Source organism: Chrysochloris asiatica, unplaced genomic scaffold (assembly GCF_000296735.1).
Source record: "Chrysochloris asiatica unplaced genomic scaffold, ChrAsi1.0 scaffold00125, whole genome shotgun sequence".
NCBI classification, from domain to species: Eukaryota; Metazoa; Chordata; class Mammalia; order Afrosoricida; family Chrysochloridae; genus Chrysochloris; species Chrysochloris asiatica.
In genome coordinates this window covers 1,081,637-1,098,214 of record NW_006408643.1, presented here as the reverse complement: position 1 = coordinate 1,098,214, position 16,578 = coordinate 1,081,637, and the positions used below count along the sequence as shown (strand labels likewise).

At 51.8% G+C, this 16,578-nt stretch overlaps 1 protein-coding gene across 1 annotated transcript; it reads right to left on the bottom strand.

The window, feature by feature from the left end:
* Positions 1-437: 437 nt before the first annotated feature.
* Positions 438-10,056, bottom strand: CERS4 (ceramide synthase 4). The gene is made up of 10 exons (XM_006869000.1): positions 9,884-10,056; positions 4,556-4,673; positions 4,042-4,160; positions 3,899-3,956; positions 3,568-3,618; positions 3,191-3,283; positions 2,883-3,011; positions 2,327-2,433; positions 678-834; positions 438-596 (listed from the first exon to the last, which is right to left on the bottom strand). Exons 1-10 carry the CDS (start codon positions 10,054-10,056, stop codon positions 438-440), a joined length of 1,164 nt encoding a protein of 387 aa, XP_006869062.1.
* Between the last annotated feature and the right edge of the window lie 6,522 nt (positions 10,057-16,578).

The window sequence follows — 16,578 nt, the reverse complement described above, 5'->3', positions numbered from 1 at the left end:
CACATCACAACAACAACAATCCATTCTCATTATTTGGCTTAGCATCATTTTTTTTTTTTGCTTGAACAGTAGGGTTGGTCCTGCCTCACTTGGGGCAGTGAGGGACAGAGAGACAGCGCCAGGGCAGACACCCATCTCTCAGGTGATGAACTTGGCTCCATTCAAGTTTTATTAGGTTCCTTCCAGTCTGGGGCTCCCCTCAGCCCCCAGGTTGCAGCCTGGTGTCCTGCTGCTGGCCCCAGCAGTGTCCAGTTTCTCAGAGGGGGAGTGAGTAGGAGGACGAGGGCAGAGGAAGAGGCTGAAGACAGATCATCAGGCCTCCTCAGGGTAGGGGCCCTCCTTGTCTCCGAAGAGCTGGCCCGAGGGCCGCCAGTCAATGTTGCACAAATTCAAGGCTGGGGTACTGGGGCCAGCCCCGCTTGGCCATCCCTTGCTGCCTACATGGCTGCCGTGTGCCCGTTGGCCAGTCGCCCAGTCAGCCGGCTCCGAGGGCCACCTGCGGGGGCTGTCCCGTTCCTCAGCTGGGGACGCTCCTGGGTGGTGTCTTCCTCACTTAAGTCCGACTCCTCCACGTCACTGCGGATATCCTTCTCCATCTGGGAGACAGGGATAGAGGTCAGGCAGTGTAAGAGACTGGGGGCTGGGCTGGGCTGGGGGTTCCTGGGCACTAGCAGTACCTGGCCCTGGCGCATTAAGTGGAAGATCATGCGCAGGATTAGGCATGACCAGAACACATGTAGAAGCTGCAGGAGCACCAGGAGGCCGTTGAAGAAGTAGTAGCCGAAGAAGGGTGCCCATTGGATGATGGACTCGTAGTACGTGGTGTACAGGATCCTGTAGCCGGAGGGATGAAGGGGAGGAGGCCCTGTGGGCTCTCACCCAAACTAAGCTCCAACCCACGGCCAGCCTTCCCTGCTCTAGAACCATCTACGACTCCCTACTACCCCAGGTTGACGCTTCTGCATGCTAGCCAAAGTACCCAAACCTGCCACTGTCAAGTCAGTTTTGGCTCATGGTGACCCACAGGTCACAGAACGCAACTCCTCCATGGGGTTTCCTTGGCTGGGATCTTCACGAAAGCAGATCACCAGATCTTTCTTCCACGGAACCACTGGGTGGGTTCAAACAGCCAACCTTTTGTTTGGGAGATGAGCCCAAGCTGCTTGCAACATGGAGACGCTGCGATTTAGCCCCTGCTGGTTTGCTAACTTAGCAAAACGCTGAAGTGTGTCCACTCATAACCTCTCATACCCATAACCATGAACCCCAAGGACACTGAGAATCCTGATTCCTCTTCAGCACACCCACCACCCTGTTCCTCAGGCCCCATGATCCAGATAGACTGTCCTTAATCCACCCATCTTCCTCAAGAAGCTTTACCACCCTCGTGCTTCCTCACACCCCTCTCCTCTTTGAGGAATGTCACTGTCGACACCAATGTGACCAACCCCGACATTCCCTCACAAAAAGCAAGAAATCAAAAACCAAAGAGCTCTCCCTCCGATGAGTCCCTTGCTTCTCTTTTCTAGAAGCTTCTCCACAGCATCATAGTACCTGCCCGTGGCACCTTCCCTCCCCTGACCCCCGACGAGCCTGGTCTCTGCTACCACCCTTGGCCAGTCTGCCCCCGGGTCTCCGTCCCACCTGTCCCCTTTCTGAGGTTCTCATGTGTGACCTCCACCCACCCCATGGCCACACTGCTGAGCTAACATGTGTAGATTTCTCCTTCTAGAAGAGTCTCGCTTGACCACATCTCCGCTCCAGATAGTCGCCTCAACCACACTTCCAGTCCACCCCCAAGGTCCTCCAATGTGTGGTCTATGCTTACCATCTCTACCCCTTCCTCCCAGCCCCACACCACCAGGCTCCTCTGAGGTACCTCATCCCTTCCCTAGGACCCTTTCCCCCTGTGCCTTCAAGGAACTGGACTCTGGTCTCCTTCCAGACCCAGGGCAGGCCTCTCCGCCTATGCCCTGTCCCCCTACGACCTTGGGCCATGTGTGCCCATGGCTCCCGTGTTAGTATCAATTTCCCGAATCCCAGTCTTCTCCACATCTATTTGTGGGACCAACTCCAACCAAGCTGTGCTCTTGGCTCTCCCTTCCACCTCCGCTAAGAGCAGCTCCATTTCCCCAAACCCTCCTCGGAATGCATTCTTCTACAGCCATATGGACTACGGCCACCAGAGGGCACTAGTGAGCACCTGGGTCCGGGCTCCTCCCTCCTCCGCTCACCGCCCTCCAGGGCTCCCACCTCCCCACCTTCCACTCGGCGTTCCGGGCCCTCAGTGCTGGTGACCGAACATTCTGGGTCTCAGCAGACTCACTGCGTGGGGAAGAGCACGAGGCGTGTGTAGAGGAAGACGCAGGAGAAGATGAGGAAGGACAGGTCGCATGAGCGCCGCCAGCGCAAATAGTTAAACATTTTACAGGCCTGGGAAAAGCACCAGAAAGGAACAGGCTCAGCAGAACAAAGGGATGTTGTTGTTAACCGATTCTGACTCAGAGACCCCGTATAGGGTTTCCAAGGAGCGGCTGGTGGGTTTGAACCTCCAGCCTTGTGGTTGACAGTCCCAGTGCTTATCGGACAGTACCACACAAGGGTTGAGGGGACCTCCTTTCATATGAAAAAGTGATGGGGGGTGGGGTCACGTGAAGGTGGAGGAGAGGGGCTTTTCTTTAGGACCTGGTCATAAAAGTAAGAGGGAGATTCTCTGGGGGGTGGGTAGGGAGAAGTGGAGGGGAGAGGGGCAGGGCATGATGTCCCAGGGAAGGGGGGGGTGCCTCCCCACCCAGCAAGCAGAGGGGGCGGGGCCTCATCCCAAGGGCTGCTGGGAGACCCAGAGGGAGATGGGGGTGGGGTGGCAGGTGGCAATGGCCCACCTCTAGCAGGGGGTCAGCAGTGTCGTGCAGCAGCAACACTAGGGAGCCGATGCGCAGCAGGTTGGCGCTGTAGGAGAAGATGACCAGGAAGATAGTCACGAAGTGGTGGGTCACCTGCTCCTTGAAGTCCTGCGGGAGACGGCAGCCAGTCAGGTGCAAACCAGAACTCAGCCACAAAAGGTGCCCCTGGATTGTGCAAGCACTCCCGCCTGAGCCCCCAGGGGGGCCTGGGGGTGGGGTGAGGTTGTAAGGCACTCCCCCCCCCAAGCTCCTTGTCACACCCCCAACTGGGCCCTCCCACGTCTCACTTTACGCCTGATGTCCATGCGCAGCCTTATCAGCAGTGAGAGGTAGAAACTCAACTCCAGAAGGTACCACCAGTACAGACGCATGTTCAGAGGCTGTGCGGGGCAAGGTTAGTTAGCTGTGGGGAGGGCCCAGCAACTCCCCCTCTCCCCCTAAACTCTGGACCCTCAGAGCCTGTGGAGTGAGAAGGGGTGAGTGCCTCATTCCTGGAGGTAATCAAAGGCAGTGGTTTTGTGTTCAAGCTCCCAGCCTCACTCCATCCCACAGGGGAGCCAAGCTCAGGCCAAGAGCATAACGGGAGAGATTTCTGGGGGGGCTGCCAAGCTACAACTCCCCTGGAACTATGACTGTCTGGCCCCCACATGCCCCTCGTGCCTACCTGATTTGGATAACTGTCCCAGCACATTGCGGGCTTCCACAACCATGGCTCCTGTGAGAAACTGAGTCTGAGGCTGCAGCTCGGCGCTCAGCCACCCCTCCCCTCAGCAGGTGCCTACTTGGTTACACATCTGACCCCCACTTTAGCCCAGAGGCTCACTGGCTGCAGGGTCCCCAACTCCTCTGACACACAGGTTCTCAGGTGCCTGGGCATGGCTGGTCACTACCGCCTGGAGGCGCTCTTTCCCCACCCGCCCCAGCCCTCCTCGGCACACAGTAGGTGCTTGTGGAGGATATGTGGAGTGGGTGGGCGAACAGCTGGACACACTCACATTGTATAGCACCGAGAGACCACCCACAACGGTGCACAGATAGAACAAGAACCGCCAGCTGCAGATGAGAGAACCCATAAAGCAGATGTCAGAAGGGAAGACCCTACGCCAGGCCTCCCCCCAAGCCCCCGGCCCAGTCTGACCTGGCTTCACAGAACTTCTTGCTCAGGTGGGGTCGATCCTGGTTCAACCGGCGCCGGAACCAGCATTGGGTCTGTCGCAAGGTGAGGCCACACTGGGTGGCCAGGAGGGCCAGCTCGGGCTGGGAAGGGAGAGGTGGCCCCCAGGGTCACAGGGCTCCAGGGTGGCTTCTCAACCCTGCCCCATGACAGACAGACCTTCCACTTATGGGGATGGGCAGTGGGGTCCCAGGGTGGGGGTCTTATCCTCTCCCCTTCTGTACTCAGGGCAGCCCGAGTGCTGGGAGGAGGGTCCCACAAGGCGTTTCTTCAGGTCTCGGAAAACTCAGAGTCCTCTCACCTCCCAGGGTAGATCTGGGATGGATGGAGGAGGAACAAGGCTTCTCCTGGTTCCCCACCGGCCTCAGGACCCAACCACACCCACAACTGGGAATGGAAGGACAAAACAGGACATAAAGCCGCCTAACCCCAGTCTCTGGGGCTCTCCCCGACTCCAGGACAGCCGGGCGGCTCTCACCTCCTTAGGTCTCCGCTGTTTTGTGAGGAAGTATTTCTCCAGCGTGGAGTTGGGTGTCGCCGGCCTGCGAATTCGGTCCTGCACACCCAGCCACCGGCTCAGGGGCAGTCCCACAAACCTGGGGCAGGGGGACAGATATCAGGGATAGGATGAACATGCTACACGCAGGCAAACAGGCTCAGAGGGGCCCCGCCATCGGTCAGCGGGTGGGCAGAAGGAGAGTGGAAGGTTTGGGAGCTTTTCCATCTGTGTAAAGGGTTACGGGGCCTGAGGGGCAGGGGTTAGGACAAGCTTCCTACGCTCATCCCAGCTTCACACCCTGGGATCCTGGGGAAGGCCTGAGAAAGTGGGAGCTTGTGGCTACAACAGCTCAAACACAAAGTCGGCAAGGGACCCTGTGTGTGTTAGAGTAGAACCGCACTGTATTAGGGTTTGCAATGGCTGCTTTTTCAGAAAATTGCCAGACCTTTCTTCTGATGCGCCTCTTGGGTAGACCTGAATCTCTGGGCTTTCGATTAGGATCAAGTGCCTTCACTTGGAGGGGCTCTGAGAGCCATGTAGGTCACAGAGCAGCCAAGACCCGATACTACAGCATCCGGGCCCCACGAGAAAGGACAAAGTAGGATCTTACATGGTGTGTGAAGCCACATAAAAGAACCCTGGTGGCCCAGTGGGTAAAGTGCTTAGTTGGCAACCAGCTGCTTCAGAGGAGAAAGATGTGGAAGTCTGCTTCTTTAGAGATTGTGTTGTTGTTGTTGTAAGTGCCGTCGAGTTGGTTCCAACTCATAGCAACCCCATGTAGGATTACTGAGGAGCGGCTGGTGAGTTTGAACCGCCGAACTTGCAGTTCAAACTGATCGCTGTTGATGCTACACTGCGACACACAGGGAACCCTATGGGGCAGTGCTACTGTGTCCGACAGGGGTCGCTATGAATTGGCATCGACTCAGTGGTTGGTACCCAACAATAATACATAGCTTCAAGGGATTCAGAATGGGGTGTGAGGACCAATTCATGGGGTACCCTGGCACCTTCACTGATTCCAAACCAGGGGCAAGGACCCCGTGACTGTTTGACCCATGGGGGTCCTCCACTGGGCTCGGAGCTCCCCAGGGGCAAGGCTAGGGTATGATCTCTATCAGGAATGCCCAGCACAGCCCACTCCAGACTGGGCACTCTGAGTGAGTGCTCTTGTCAATCATCACACTGACCACCAGGGGGCACCTGAGGCCACAGGACAGGACTGAACTACATACACATCACCTTCACCATAGATTGTGTGGTACTGTGGAATCAGTACTGGATTGCTAAACACAAGTGTTGGCGGTTCAAACCCTCCAGTTGCTTCTCAGAGATCTTATACAGGGTGGCTATGAATGTGAACCTACTCAGGGCACTTAACACAAATGACAACCATGGTGTGAGGAAACTGAGGCCTCGAGCAGCCCATCATGTGACTCACTCCAGAGTTCAGCAAATTTTGGGGCCAGGTGGGGAACTGGTGTTTATTGAGAGTTTACTATCTACTTGGTGTTGGGCCCAGTGAGGATTATGGGCCAATAAAGTCCATTTGCTCTTTAACACTATTAGACTATCCCCATTGTCCTGATCTTTTGAAAGTGTTGCAGAGCAAAGACGTCAGCTGAGGACTAAGGTGTGCCTGACCCAAGCCATGGTATTTTCAATAACCTCATATGCATGTGAAAGCCGGACAGTGAATAAAGAAGACCGTAGAAGAATTGATGCTTTTGAGTTATGGTGTTGGAGGAGAATATTGAAGGTGCCATGGACTGCCAAAAGAACCAATATATCCCAGTTTGGAAGAAATGCAGCCAGAGTGCTCCTTGGAGGCCAAGATGGCCAATCTTCGTCTCTCATACTTTGGACATGTTGTCAGGAGGGACCAGTCGCTAGAAAAGGATATCATGTTTGGTAAGGTGGAGGGTCAGAGAAAAAGAGGGAGACCCCCAGCGAGATGGATTGGCAAAGTGGCAGCATCAATGGGCTCAAGCATGGCAACAATGGTGAGGTTGGTCCAGGATCGGGCAGTGTTTCGTTCTGCTGTGCATAGAGTCGCTATGAGTCAGTACTGACTCGATGGTACCTAACAACAACAACATTGTCCTGATGGGAAAACTTAGGCTTAGAGGAGTCCAGAGCCATGTCCAAAGTTACACAGTGAATGGATACAAGTCAACCCCCCATTTCCTCTGAGAAGCAAACATCAACAACCCCATGGAACTCAGTTTTACTCTGACACACAGGGACACCATGAGTGGGAGTTAACTTGACAGAAAATGGTATGAGACCCTCTCGGGGTCCCTTGGCTGTCCCAGGTGGCCCTACTATTCAGTGCTGGGTTGAAGTCTGGGCTCCAGTGCCACCTCGTCCAGGAAGCCTGCCAGGCCCTCTCCCAGGCAGAGCCCTCCATCCGCTCGGGACCCCCACCCTGGGTCCCCCTCTCTTTGCCCCCAGGGGTCTGGGATGCTGTGCAGCTTGCTGTCTCTCCCACTTGGAGGGGGGGCTTCCTGAGGTCTGGCTCCAGCCTCCCCTAGTGCAGGCTGGGTACATGGGAACTGTTCTGAAGTTGTGCACCTCTGAGCACATGGGAGTAAATGGTTTGCAGCAGCTTGTGCATTTTTATTTTTACCGTTTCGTGACCTGTGGGACATATAATGCCCATTTATGTTTTCCTCCTCTGGAGTTTAGTGGGCAGTTCATTTCCCTTTTAACAATACAACCCCAGACAGCTTTCCCCTGCCAATGCCTGTAGCAGGCACCAGGAAAGCCCCTCAAAGGGGCAACAGCCCCATTTCACTGAAACCTTCCATCAGTAAAATAGATAAAACACAACCCCCACCCCACCTAGCTCCAGTGAAGAACCTGAACACAGCCCCATTCCTACAGGAAGGCAGGGACCTCATCGTAAGGTGGGGTGGGGAACCTTTTTTCTGCCAAGATTTACCACATCATTCAAATACAAAATTACCAACTTAAAAATTAACCGGCTATACTTGGTCAAACATTAAATTTAACGCACCCCTAATGTGATGGCTGGAACTGTGGTTGACTTGGCAGGGCCAGACCAAATGATTTTGTGGGCTTTATATTTATATGGCCCATGGGCAGAATGTTCCCCACCCCTACTCTGAGGCCTGGTGGAATTTAGCCTCCCTGAGTCCCACAGGCAAAACTTTGGACCCAGGTCACCGACTTGCTGTGTGGCCTTGGGCTGGCCACGTGCCCTCTCTGTGCCTTAGTTCACGCTTCTGTGAAGTAAGCACAGTAACAGACTCCCTCTGAGATTTCAGAGGGCTCGTGGTGTGATGCTGTGGCTTAATGTGCTAGACTGGAAATCTGGTTTGAACCATAAGATGAGCAGTTCAAACTCACCAGCTGCTCCTTGGCAACTCTACATAGGGTCACTGTGGGTTGGAATCGACTCAACAACCCTTAATTAGAAGTGAGTTAACCTTCCCAAGTCCCAATTGTTTTCTGCTTTGACTTTTTTGTTGAAATCATAGTTTTTTCCAGTAAGGAAAAGGTATTTTAAATGATATGGAAAATACATTTTTTGAGGTAAATGGATTTTGATTAAGTTAATAGGATATAAATGAAGGGAGTCCTGGTGTGGTGCTATAGGATAAGCACTGGACTGCTAACCACAAAGTCGATGGTTCAAACCCTCCAGCTACTTGTCGGAAACTGGACGGGTTGCTAGTTTTAGAATCGACTCAATAGCACTTAACAACAGCAATAACATATTAGGGGGCTTCTAAAAGTTCGTGGAAAAAAAATCCATGATCTCTCAATTGCATTTTTCTAAAAAACGTTTGGAAGCCCCCTGGAACATGAGGTGTGTCTGTCTGATGCTGCAGTTGGGTGGGACGAGGCCTGGTTCTTCAGATTCCCGCAATTACACAGGCTTCCACAAGATGGCAGCACACACTAAGCGTGGGATAGGATGGCAGCTGCCCGCTAAGCCCTAGAGGGAAAGGTAGATAGGATAGGTGCCATTGAGTTTGTACCGACCCATAGAGGCCTTATGCACAGCAGAACGAAACGCTGCCCAATCCAAGGCCAACCTCACTGCTGTTGCCACACTTGAGTCCATCGATGCTGCCACTTGGCCAATAGGTGGGCATTATATGTCCCACAGGTCACGAAAAGGTAAAAATGCACAAGCTGCTGCAAACCATTTACTCCCATGTGCTCAGAGGTGCACAGCTTCCGGAAAGTTCCTGGTGTGTCCAGTTTGTACTGGGGGAGGTTGGAGCCAGACCTCAGGAAGTTCCCGCTGAGTAGGCAAGAAAGCAAGATGCACAGTACCCCAGATCCCTGGGGGGCAGGGTGGGGAGTGAGTACTCAACATCGGGGCCCAGAGGGAATGGAGGGCTCTGTCCGGGAGTAGGCACGGCAGGCTTCCTGGAAGAGGAGGCACTGGAGCCCAGACTTCAACCCAGCACTGGTCACTGTGGCCATGGGCAATAGTAGGACCACCTGGGACAGCCAAGGGACCTAAAGAGGGACTCACACTAATTGCTGTCAAGTTAACTCCCAGGACTGCCGAGGGATGCTTTTAATAACTGGCAGAAGGAGGAAGAAATTCCACCCAGGGAGTGAGGAGAAACCACAAGAAAACACGGAAACCTCAGAGGGTTTGGCTGCGAGCAGGTCACTGGGAACCTGGAGTCCCCAACGGGTTCAAACGACTGAGGGCACAGCTACTGAAGGAAAGGCTGGCCCTGCCAACCTACCCGGAGGCACCTCAGAGGAAAGGTCTGGTGATCTGCTTCCAAAAGGTCACAACTTTGAAAACCCTAGGGAGGCAGTTCAACTCTGCACACATGAGGTGGCCATGAGTCAGAGCCCATGGGAAATGTTTACATTGTTTTGGGGGTGGGGGGGAGGAATCAGCAGGGCAGTCTAGTTAGAGGATGACAAGAGGCTGCCTGGAGTGGGAATAATGGCAGAGGTATGGGAGGGGGAGGTGGGGGGGTGCTTTCCTCTGCTTACAAAGGGGAGGGAGAAGGGCAGATGTGACAAGGAGCCAGGAGGGAGGGTGGTGGGGAGAGGGTGGGGCTGCCCCCCAGGGGATGGCCATAGGAGGGTTCCTCGCTTTATGAGCTCAGCAGGCTGGCAAGCTTCCACCTTCCAGGGCCCCCACCCAGTTTATAAAACGCAGCCAGCCTCCTACATACCAATAGTCAGGGATGTGCAGAGGGCCTGGGGGCTGGGCTCTGGGGTGCTGCACTTTGTTCCAAAACCAAGCTCCGCAGAAAGCACTTAGTGACCGGCGGTCACATGTCCATGGGGAGGGCAACTCACTTTTCGAAGGCCATGCGCAAGGCCAGCAGGACCAACGCCAGGGGCACGGCAGCCAGCAGGTCCCGAGGGTGGGGATAGACCACGCCATTTCTATCCTCCAGGTCTGCCCACGAGGCGTTGGGTGGCAGCCAAAACTTTTCCTGCCATAGCCACTCGTTCAGGCTGGACAACATCCTGTGGACACATGTTCCAGTTCAGGGGGAGGGCTGTGCACACAGAAGGTGCTAGAGGGGGACCCTGGGAGCTAGGAACTCTCTCCCACCCATCAACTCCCAGAATGAAGGCTGGCTGGTCATGGGCCCCTTGCCTGGCCACTTTCTCTCCCTTCGCTCTGGCCTTGGTCACCATCCCATCTACCCCTGTACCCTGGTGCCTAGCAAGGGGTCCCAGAAAAGATTCTCTAAGAGCCAATATATTAAGGACCAGAGGCTGTGTGCCCTCAGGCAAATGCCGGGACCTCCCTGAACCTCAAGCTCATTTGAAAAACAGGGTTAGTATTATCCATTCGTCAGTGGAGATTTTGTGTGCTGCAGGTTAATGTGCTGGACCACAAGGTCGGTTTGAACCGCAGGGTGGATGGTTCAAGCTCCTTGGAAACGCATAGAGGGTCTCTATGAGTCGGGACCGACTCCACGGCACTTAACAACAACAACAACAAGATGATGAACAGGTTTCAGCCAAGCTTCTAGACTGAGATGGGCCAGGAAGACAGGCCTGGCAAATCTAGTTCTGAAAATCAGCCCATGAAAACCTGGTGGTTTACAACGGACCGGTTTACAGTGGTCTGCTTCGCAACCGGTCATGGCAAAGTTTCATTCTGTCGTGCGTGGGGTCGCTGTAAGTTGGGGCTGACTTGATGACAGCTAAAACAATAACAACTGCACACCCCTCAGTCCAGCCTGAGAAAACCATGAAAAGTGCTTCTCTAGCTGGTGTTAACTGACCCTCACCGAGAAGGAGAATGATACAGCCCCTGAGACGGTTAATATTCTCCTGCATTTCGCTGGTTCGAAAACAGGTGGCCAGAAGTCAAGGAATGGCTGAAAAGAATGTGAACATGGGGTCCTTCCTCTGCAGGACACTCCCTCCAATTGCACAAAGATGAAGGATTTAAGACAAGACACAAATCCCTCCTTATGGGCTGTGGACTCCCCTTTAGGGATGAAGGTCTGTGGTTCTTGCTAGCTACGGAGGCTGGCTGGCTGCAGTTGGGTAAGAAAGCCTGGCTCATGGCCAAGCATCAAGAATAGTGAGCTAGAACTCGGCCAACAGCAGCCTGGACAACAGCCTGGAAGAAGGCGCCTGCGTGAGGAGTCAATAGCTTCTCCTTCCCTGTCATCTGGAGCCAAGAGCCCCAAACCCCACACTGGTCCCTTCTGGGACTGTATGTTTGTTTATCCATCTACTCACCCACCCATGCATCCATTTATTCATCCATTCATCTACCCACTTACCCATTCATCCACTCACCCACCTACCCACCCATCCATTCACCCATCCACCCATCTATTCACTCACCCACCTACCCATCCACCCATTCACCCACTCATACACCTACCCACCCATCCACTCACCCACCCACCCATCTATTCACTCACCCACCTACCCACTCATCTGTTCATCCTGTCTATCTACTCACTCATCTACTATCTACCCACCTATCCATCCATCCATCACTCCCATATACCTTTCACTCTATCCATCCATTTATCCCTTAGCCCCCACTCCTCATCCTTTCATCCATCCAGACAAGAGACAGTCCCTGTTGGTTTGTACACCCCAGGTATGAGGTCAGCATCTGAACCTGGAGGGAAAAAAGGAGACACATTCTTGTCCCCAGAGAGCTCACAGCTCAGTGAGGAAGGCAGCCGACAGACACATACACGGATTCATAAAGAAGGAAACAACATGATTCTACATGTGGTGATCACGAAGCAACTCGCCACATGTAGATTCAGAGCTGAGACCTAACGAAGAGGAAGGCTGGGGTTGCTGGAAGAGGGTGAGGGAGGGAAAGGAGGGGCTTTTCAGAGAGGCAGCCAGCGGCTTGTGCAAAGGCCCTGAGGCAGGAATGTGCTGTGATTGGCTGTGAATTGGAATGTGCTGTGATTGGCTGGTTGGAGAGTCTAGAGCAAGAAGGGCAGTGATGAGACAGTGTGCTGCCTTGGTGAGTCACAGGGAGATTTCCCCAATGTCTCATCATGACAAATTTCAGGCTTAGTATAGGGTTTCCAAGGAGAGGCTGGTGAGTTTGAACCGCCAACCTTGCGGCTCAAACCGATTTTGCAGTCCAGCGCATTAACCCACAGCACCACATCAGGACTCCAACTCATAGTGACCCTGTATAGGGTTTCCAAAGAGCAGCTGGGGGGTTTGAACTGCCGACCTTGTTGTTCACAGTCCAGTGCTGATCCTACAGTGCCACATCAGGAGTCCACACATAGGTGTCGTCCTGGACTTATGACATACTCGAGTTACAATCAACTGTACTTACAACCAACCCTTTTTAAAAAACAACATATTCTATGTTGTTAAGTGCCCCTGAGTTGGAATGTGCTCATAGTGACACCATATAGGGTTTCCGAGGAACAGCTGGTGGGTTTGAACTGCCAACCCTGTAGTTAGCAGCCCAGTGCTTATCCTACAGCACCACACCAAGACTTCAAACAGACAGAGGTGGTAATGGTTGTGTGCTGTGGAGTTGATTCTAACTCATAGTGACCCTGTATAGGGTTTCAGAGGCTGTAACCTTTACAAAAGGAGCTCTGATAGCGTAGTGGTTACGAATCGGGCTGTGAATCTCAAGGTCAGCAGTTCGAAACTACCAGCTGTTCCATGGGAGAAAGATGAGGCTTTCTGCTCTTGTAAAGATTTACAGCCTCGGAAACCCTATACAGGGTCGCTATGAGTCAGAGCTGACTCCACGGCACACAACCACCACCATCACCAAATCTTTATGAGAGTAGAAAGTCTTATCTTTCTCCCTCGGAGCAGCTGGTAGATTTGAACTGCTGACCTTGTAATTAGCAGCCCAATTTGTAACCACTACGCTACCAGGGTTCCCATACAATACTGTGTAATTTGTTGATGTCATCATATCTGTTCATTTGTATGCAATGTTCCCAATTCCCTAAGACAAAGATGGGATTTATAAAGACATTCTCTTACTCAGCACCAGTTTCGATAGAATTGACCGGAGTCTGAGGAACAGAACCTGCAAACTACCTGTATCTACCACTGGACTGTACCGTTCATATTTTGCTCTTTGCTTTCTTTGTTACACTGTGGGGAAATGAGTCCCTTTACTGGCCCGTGGGGTTTTGCCTTGGTTCTTTTGGAAAAACAGCTGGAAAGATTTCTACCCCAGAGGGTGTGTTATTTTTGTCCAGGTAGTTGGTACTTCCTGGGTAAATGATCAGGACTTGGTTTTGACACTTTCTGTTTGGTGTTAGGCTGCAACCTGTCCTGTGATTAGTATGCGCTTTGCAGGGATTGGCTAGTAGACAATGCAAATGAGGTGAGTTGTAGTTCTATTTGTGCCTGCTATGCAAATGAAGTGTCATGAAGTGCCAGTGCCACTGGTCAGTTTGTGGGGCCCCTGCTGGGAGAACAGAGTCTTGAAATTGACAATCCTGTAGTGTGTGTGTGTGTGTGTGTGTGTGTGTGTGTGTGTGTGTGTGAAGTCAGCTCCACAGAGGTTGGAAGCAGCAGGCAGAAAGAGAGAGAAAGAAAGGCAAGAAACCTTCTAAACGAGCTGTCCATGGATCAAGGGTTCTAACACCAAAGACAGCGAGAGGTCCAGAAGGGCCCAGTGACAGAGCAGGCATTTTACAAACACATCCATCCATCTACCCATCTTTCTATCTATTCATCAGCCCAACTCTGCCCCCACACCTCCACCTCTGGAGGTATTTCAAAGTAAATGTCAGATATCAAACACACAAAACCTTAAACATTTGAGCATACTGATCATTAACTAGGGTTCAATATTTGCTTGTTTTGTTCCTTTTGAAATAAAATGTGCCACAGTTAAATACCCTCGTGTAACCCAATCTTATCAACAAACACACCATCTCCACTAAATTCCCTCAAGTCCAGTCTGGGTCAAGTCCCCACCTCCGTCTGTCCAAAGGTGATGAAGATAACAAACAACCTCTGTTCTGTTATTTTTTTTTTCTCATCATAGATTTATTTTCCTTCTTCCAAACCACTTGCAAAAGATTTCTTTTTAAAAGCAAAGATGCCATCGTGGGAACTAAGGTGGGCCTGATCCAAGCCATGGTATTTTCAATCGCTTTATAAGCATGTGAAAGTTAGATAATGAATAAGGACAATAGGAGAAATGATGTCTTTGAACTATGGTGTTCGTGAAGAGTATGAAATATACCATGTGCGCCAGACTGCAAAGCCGTTTGAATTGCAAAGTCAGTGGTTCAAGCTCACCAGCTGCTCCTCGGAAACCCTATACAGGGTCGCTATGGGGTGGAATCAACAAAACAGAACCCACAGATCTGTGTTGGAAGAAGTGCAGCCAGACTGCTCCTTGGAGACCAGGATGGCCAAACTTCGTCTCTCATACTTCAGACATATTGTCAGGAGGGACCAGTCACTGGAGAAGGAGATCATGTTTGGTAAGGTGGAGGGTCAGAGAAAAAGAGGAAGACCCCCAGCAAGATGGATTGGCCAAGTGGCAGCATCAGTGGACTCAAAGCATGGTAACCATTGTGAGGTTGGCTCAGGATTGGGCAGTGTTTTGTTCTGTCATGCATAGGGTCACTATGAGTCAGTACTGACTCGATGGCACCTAACAACAACAACAACAAACACCTTAAACAACAAACCAGTTGCCCCTGAGCTGACTCCAATTCACGGCACCCCCTCGGATGTCAGAGCAGAACTGTATTCCAGAGGGTTTGCAATGGCTGATCTTTCAGAAGTAGATCTCCAGGGCCTTCCTTCGGCGATGCCTCTGGGGGTACACCTTCAACCTTTTGGTTAGCAGGCAAGCATGTTAATCATCTTACCATCCAGAGACTCCAATTGGCTCTCAAACTTCATATGAATGCAAACATACACTGTGTCGTGGTGTCTGACATCGTTCACGCCACATGGTTTTGCGATTTGTTCATGTGGCTGCATTTTTCAGTAGCTAGCCTGCTGCTGCTTTTTAAATTGCTAAATCATTGAGTTTTGCATGATTATACCGCAAGTGACTCATCCTTTGCAAACTGATGGACAGCTGGGAAGATTCCAGCTTGGGGCAATTATAAACAAAGCTGCTATTAATATTCGTGTTATATGTCTCTTCTGGCCAGATGTTTTTCATTCTCTCGAGTGAAGCCCTAGGAGTGGAAATGCTGGGTCGTACTACAGCTGTGTGTTGAACTTTATTTATAAATAAACAACAGCCAGACTTTTTCATGGTGTCTGCAAAAGGAGCCCCGGTGGTACTGAAGGATAAGCACTGCACTGCGAACCACAAGGTTGGTGGTGGTTCAAACCCACAAGCAGTTCCAAAGGAGAGTCACTCCTAACACTGACAGTCTCCGAACCCCTAAGAAGCAATTCAACTCTGTCCAACAGGGGAGCTTGCAAGTCACAATTAATGCCATGGCCATGGGTTTGGTACCTGAGGTCTAGTGAAGTTATTTATGTCTTTTCTAACCTTGTCTTTGTAATTTCCTCCAAAAATTCTTTCCGCTGGGGCTGGGTAAGAGAAGGTGGGAGAAGATACTGCTCCGATGACAAGCTTCATCTCTGGATGTTAATGGAATTCACTGTAATTGTGAAAACTTAGCACTCGAATGGGGGTTTAAAAGGAGCCATCCCGGAAGCCCGAGGGGAGCTCTCACTACCACCAAAGAAGAGCTCCCTGCACACGGAAACTCCTTAATCCCCGGGAGGAGGGGCTCTTGATCTCTGGCTCTTGGTTCTGCGGCTCTGCTGCTGCTCGCTCCTCTGCCCCTCCTCTGGGGTCCCAGCTTTCTGCCCCGGGGTCAAGGAGATTCAATGTGCAGAGCACAATGCAAAATAAGGAGCAACAGCTGTAAACATTCATTAATAGTTGGAATATGGACTGTACAAACTATGAATCTAGGAAAACTGAAAGTTGTCAAAAATGGATGGGAAGCATCATGATCAATATCCTAGGCTTTTGTTGTTGAGTTGGTTCTGACTCATAGTGACTTTGTATAGGCAGGGTTGTTAAGTGCCGTTGAGTCAGTTCTGACCCATCGCGACTCTGTATAAGGTATCAGAGGAGCAGCTGGGGAGTTTGAACCACCAACCTTGCGGCTCAAACCAACTTTGTTGTCCAGAGCATTAATTCACAGCGCTACACACCCTCGGAAACCCTGTACAGGGTCGCTATGGGTCGGAACCGACTCGATGGCATTTAACAACAACAACAACACCATTAGTGAGCTGAAATGGACTGGTATTGGCCACTTTGAATCTGATAATCACATGGTTTACTAGGTCGGAAATGACAAACAGAAGAGGAATGGTGTGTCATTCATCATCAAAAAGATGTCAAGATCTATCTTGAAGTATAACGCTGTCTGTGATAGGATAATATCCATACGCCTACAAGGTCGAGTTGTAGTGAGGCACTATAGGACAAACACTCAACTGCAAGGTTGGATTGTACCACAAGGTTGGCGGTTCAAACTTACTAGCCGCTCCTCAGAAACCCT